The sequence below is a fragment of the Ascaphus truei genome, chromosome 20 (genome assembly GCF_040206685.1).
Source record: "Ascaphus truei isolate aAscTru1 chromosome 20, aAscTru1.hap1, whole genome shotgun sequence".
NCBI lineage: Eukaryota > Metazoa > Chordata > Amphibia > Anura > Ascaphidae > Ascaphus > Ascaphus truei.
In genome coordinates, this window is record NC_134502.1 from 3,961,630 (window position 1) to 3,965,545 (window position 3,916).

A 3,916-nucleotide genomic window follows, 5' to 3' on the forward strand; every position below is an offset into this window, starting at 1 on the left:
CTCACTTCAGTCTCACTAGGGGGGTCTCTCATTTCAGTCTCACTAGGGGGTCTCTCACTTCAGTCTCACTTAGGGGGGTCTCTCACTTCAGTCTCACTAGGGGGGTCTCTCACTTCAGTCTCACTAGGGGGGGTCTCTCACTTCAGTCTCACTAGGGGGGTCTCTCACTTCAGTCTCACTAGGGGGTCTCTCACTTCAGTCTCACTAGGGGGGTCTCTCACTTCAGTCTCACTAGGGGGTCTCTCACTTCAGTTTAACTAGGGGGTCTCTCACTTCAGTCTCACTAGGGAGGTCTCTCACTTCAGTCTCACTATGGGGTCTCTCACTTCAGTCTCACTAGGGAGGTCTCTCACTTCAGTCTCACTAGGGGGGTCTCTCACTTCAGTCTCACTAGGGGGTCTCTAACTTCAGTATCACTAGGGGGGTCTCTCACTTCAGTCTCACTAGGGGGTCTCACTTCAGTTTCACTAGGGGGTCTCTCACTTCAGTCTCACTAGGGAGGTCTCTCACTTCAGTCTCACTAGAGGGTCTCTCACTTCAGTCTCACTAGGGAGGTCTCTCACTTCAGTCTCACTAGGGGGGTCTCTCACTTCAGTCTCACTAGGGAGGTCTCTCACTACAGTCTCATTAGGGGGGTATCTCACTTCAGTCTCAATAGGGGGTCTCTCACTTCAGTCTCACTAGGGAGTTCTCTCACCTCAGTCTCACTAGGGGGGTCTCTCACCTCAGTCTCACTAGGGGGTCTCTCACCTCAGCCTCACTAGGGGGGTCTTTCACCTCAGTCTCACTAGGGGGTCTCTCACTTCAGTCTCACTAGGGGGGTCTCTCACTTCAGTCTCACTAGGGGGGTCTCTCACTTCAGTCTCACTAGGGGGTCTCTCATTTCAGTCTCACTAGGGGAGTCTCTCACTTCAGTCTCACTAGGGGAGTCTCTCACTTCAGTCTCACAAGGGGGTCTCTCACTTCAGTATCACTAGGGGGTCTCTCAATTCAGTCTCACTAGGGGGTCTCTCACTTCAGTCTCACTAGGGGGGTCTCTCACTTCAGTCTCACTAGGGGGGTCTCTCACCTCAGTCTCACTAAGGGGGTCTCTCACCTCAGTCTCACTAAGGGGGTCTCTCACCTCAGTCTCACTAGTGGGGTCTCTCACTTCAGTCTCACTAGGGGGTCCCTCACCCCTCCTTTTTATACACTGGGGAACTGACGCCTCTCTTTACAGTATCACACACCTAGAAATATTGTGATAACATTTATTAAATGAGATGAGAGACGCGGTGAGATAAACACTTGTCTGACAAACATTCTCAGGGAGAAGCAGGAATATGTTATTCTGCATAATACAATTCTTATATTATAAAGCATTTCCATTTACTGACACAGCACAAAAATATATATGTAATGGGTATACGCTCCTATATTACTTCTATACGCTCGCTCCCAGAACAGGAACTAAATAAAGATTAACGCAATCAGATATCCCCAGGACAGATATGTGAGATAATATATATATATACATTGCAAAGTGCTGAAGGGGCCCTCTGGGTAACTGATTAATACATGAGATATATTCCCCTGTTCTCTCCCTCGCTCACTGATTCCCTCCCAGTATATTCTTATTTCTATGTACTATATTATATATACTGTTTCTATGGGTTCCCCTGCTGGGCCGGGATCAGTACTCCTAGCTCCTGATTCTGACCCAGCCTTTCTCACATACACAGAACGCAGCATGAAGAGGCTCAGTGAAGGTGGCAGTGACGGTGTGTAAGTGTCTGATCGGGTCACACAGCTGATAAAAGGACAGCCGCCCAGCCTCATAGTCCAGGTATATTCCTAATCTCTGCACGGGAGACTCGGGATATATCCGTGTTTGTATTGTGTCATGTATCACTAAATAATCATCATCCCACATGCACAAACTCCAGGACTTCTTATTATCTCCTATGTAGGACTGACCTCCTTTCCTTACTATACTGGGATAGGAAATCCCTACCCCCCTGTCCCCTGATTCACTGATCTCCACTTCCCAGTAATGTTGTCCTGAGGAAAAACTCCTGGTGCTTAAAACCTGATTAAACTCAAATCTCCCTGGTGTATTTGGGCGTAACTGGTCTGTTTCTGACCAGGATGCCGTTTTCAGATCACCTGATACAGATACATCATTAGCAGCTGTATTTACATCCAGTAATATGCCTGAATCCCCCTGCACACAGAACCCGCTCTTTGCTTTTAGATCAGTCACAATATCAGCTAATCTCTGTAAGGTCAATGGGATCAGAACCTCATCCAAATCCCCTACAGCAGGGACCTTATTACCCTCTCTCTCTCTGTCCTCAGCATTGTCTGATTCCCGTCCCTGTAAGACAGTTAATGGATCAGTGATGTTGCACAGCTCCTCAATGTGAAATATCTTCCTGGACAGCTCGTCCTTCTTTATTTCCAGCTGCTGGATTAGATCAGAGACTCGGAGAGAAACCTGCTCTTCCCACCTGGTGATCTCACTCAGGACTTGCTTCTCTAGGACTTCCAGCTGTGCCCTGAAGTCCCTAATCAGGGCAGTGACTCGGTCTGTTACTCCAGCTGCTTTTTCTTGCACTTCTCTCTTCTGTCCCTGCAGACTCTGGGCCCTTTTCTCAGTCTCCTCTCTCACTGAGGTCAGTTTCTCCAGAACATGTCTCAGTTTCTCCTTCTTCTCAGAGGCCTCATTCAGCGACTCCACCTGGTGTCCCCTGTGCTTTCCGACCAGGCAGCAGGTCACACAGATACAGGCAGCATCCTTAGTGCAGTAATACTTCAGGATCTCCTTGTGGACGGGACATTTCCTGGTCTTTAAGGAAGTGGTTGGCTCAGTTAAGACGTGTTCCACTGACTTGCTGTGTTTCTTTAGGTGTTTATCACACAGGGAGGCGTCACACTGCAGACATGTTTTAGCAGCAGGTACAGAGGAGTCACAGTAAGTGCAGAAGATCACAGCCTCCTCCTGCTCCGGCTGAGTAGAAAGGAAACGCTCCGCTATGTTACACAGCTTCAGGTTCCTCTGCAGTGCAGGACGCTCCTGAAACCTTTTTCTGCATTCAGGACAGGTATAAAGTCCAGATCCCTCCTGGGTATCCAACACACTCCCAATACAGCCCTGGCAGAAGTTATGCCCACATCTCAGCGTTACAGGCTGGGTATAAATGCTCAGGCAGATGGGGCAGGTTAGCTCCTCTCTCAGTCCAGCAGACGCCATGCTTGGAAGCAGCAACAGGAAACGAATCTTACATTCTCCTCTCTCTCATATAACCAGTGGGGCGTTTCCGTTCTCAGCACACAGGGGCGGGGAGTTTGTTACTCAGACTATTAACCCTGTAAGTTCCTGGCTGCAGTGTACAATATGAGGAATGAGAGTCCTGTATGTCACGGGAGACCAGGTAATTATTTGTAAAGTGATATAAAAATACAGATAGCAATAGTAGGACAATATGAATAAAAATATGAGACAGACATCGTACCCACTTCTTATACGTACCAGTGCCATCTCTTAAGCTGCCGTGTGAATTGCCCTATAAACGTTACACATAAGACGAGCAATGAGAGAAACGTACGTAATAAATTCTATACTAGACTATATACCCGTGAGCTTATAGTACCCCCGTCTGTCTCTACATGAGTCATCGGAACAGAGAATTTAGGTATTGTTACCAAAGCAGGAACAGGACCTAAGAGCCCATTACAGCGCCCTCTCCTGTGGTCAAAGTATGTGTCAGGTGTAACAGGACTGGTTCAGGGACAGAACCTATTGTAGACCAAACAAGTAAACATATTAATTGCCCCTCGTTTATTGACTAGGAATATTGGATTATTAAAACACTTTATTATAAGTAATAAGTAGAATAAGTGGGGCTGAATAGGCACATATATACACTCAAACACT

The 3,916-nt window shown here is 47.4% G+C and overlaps 1 protein-coding gene across 1 annotated transcript; it reads right to left on the reverse strand.

Moving 5' to 3' along the window:
- Positions 1-1,238: 1,238 nt before the first annotated feature.
- Positions 1,239-3,238, reverse strand: LOC142471260 (E3 ubiquitin/ISG15 ligase TRIM25-like). The gene has a single exon (XM_075578069.1). The coding sequence runs from the start codon at positions 3,230-3,232 to the stop codon at positions 1,682-1,684; it is 1,551 nt and encodes a 516-aa protein (XP_075434184.1). The 5' UTR covers positions 3,233-3,238; the 3' UTR covers positions 1,239-1,681.
- Between the last annotated feature and the right edge of the window lie 678 nt (positions 3,239-3,916).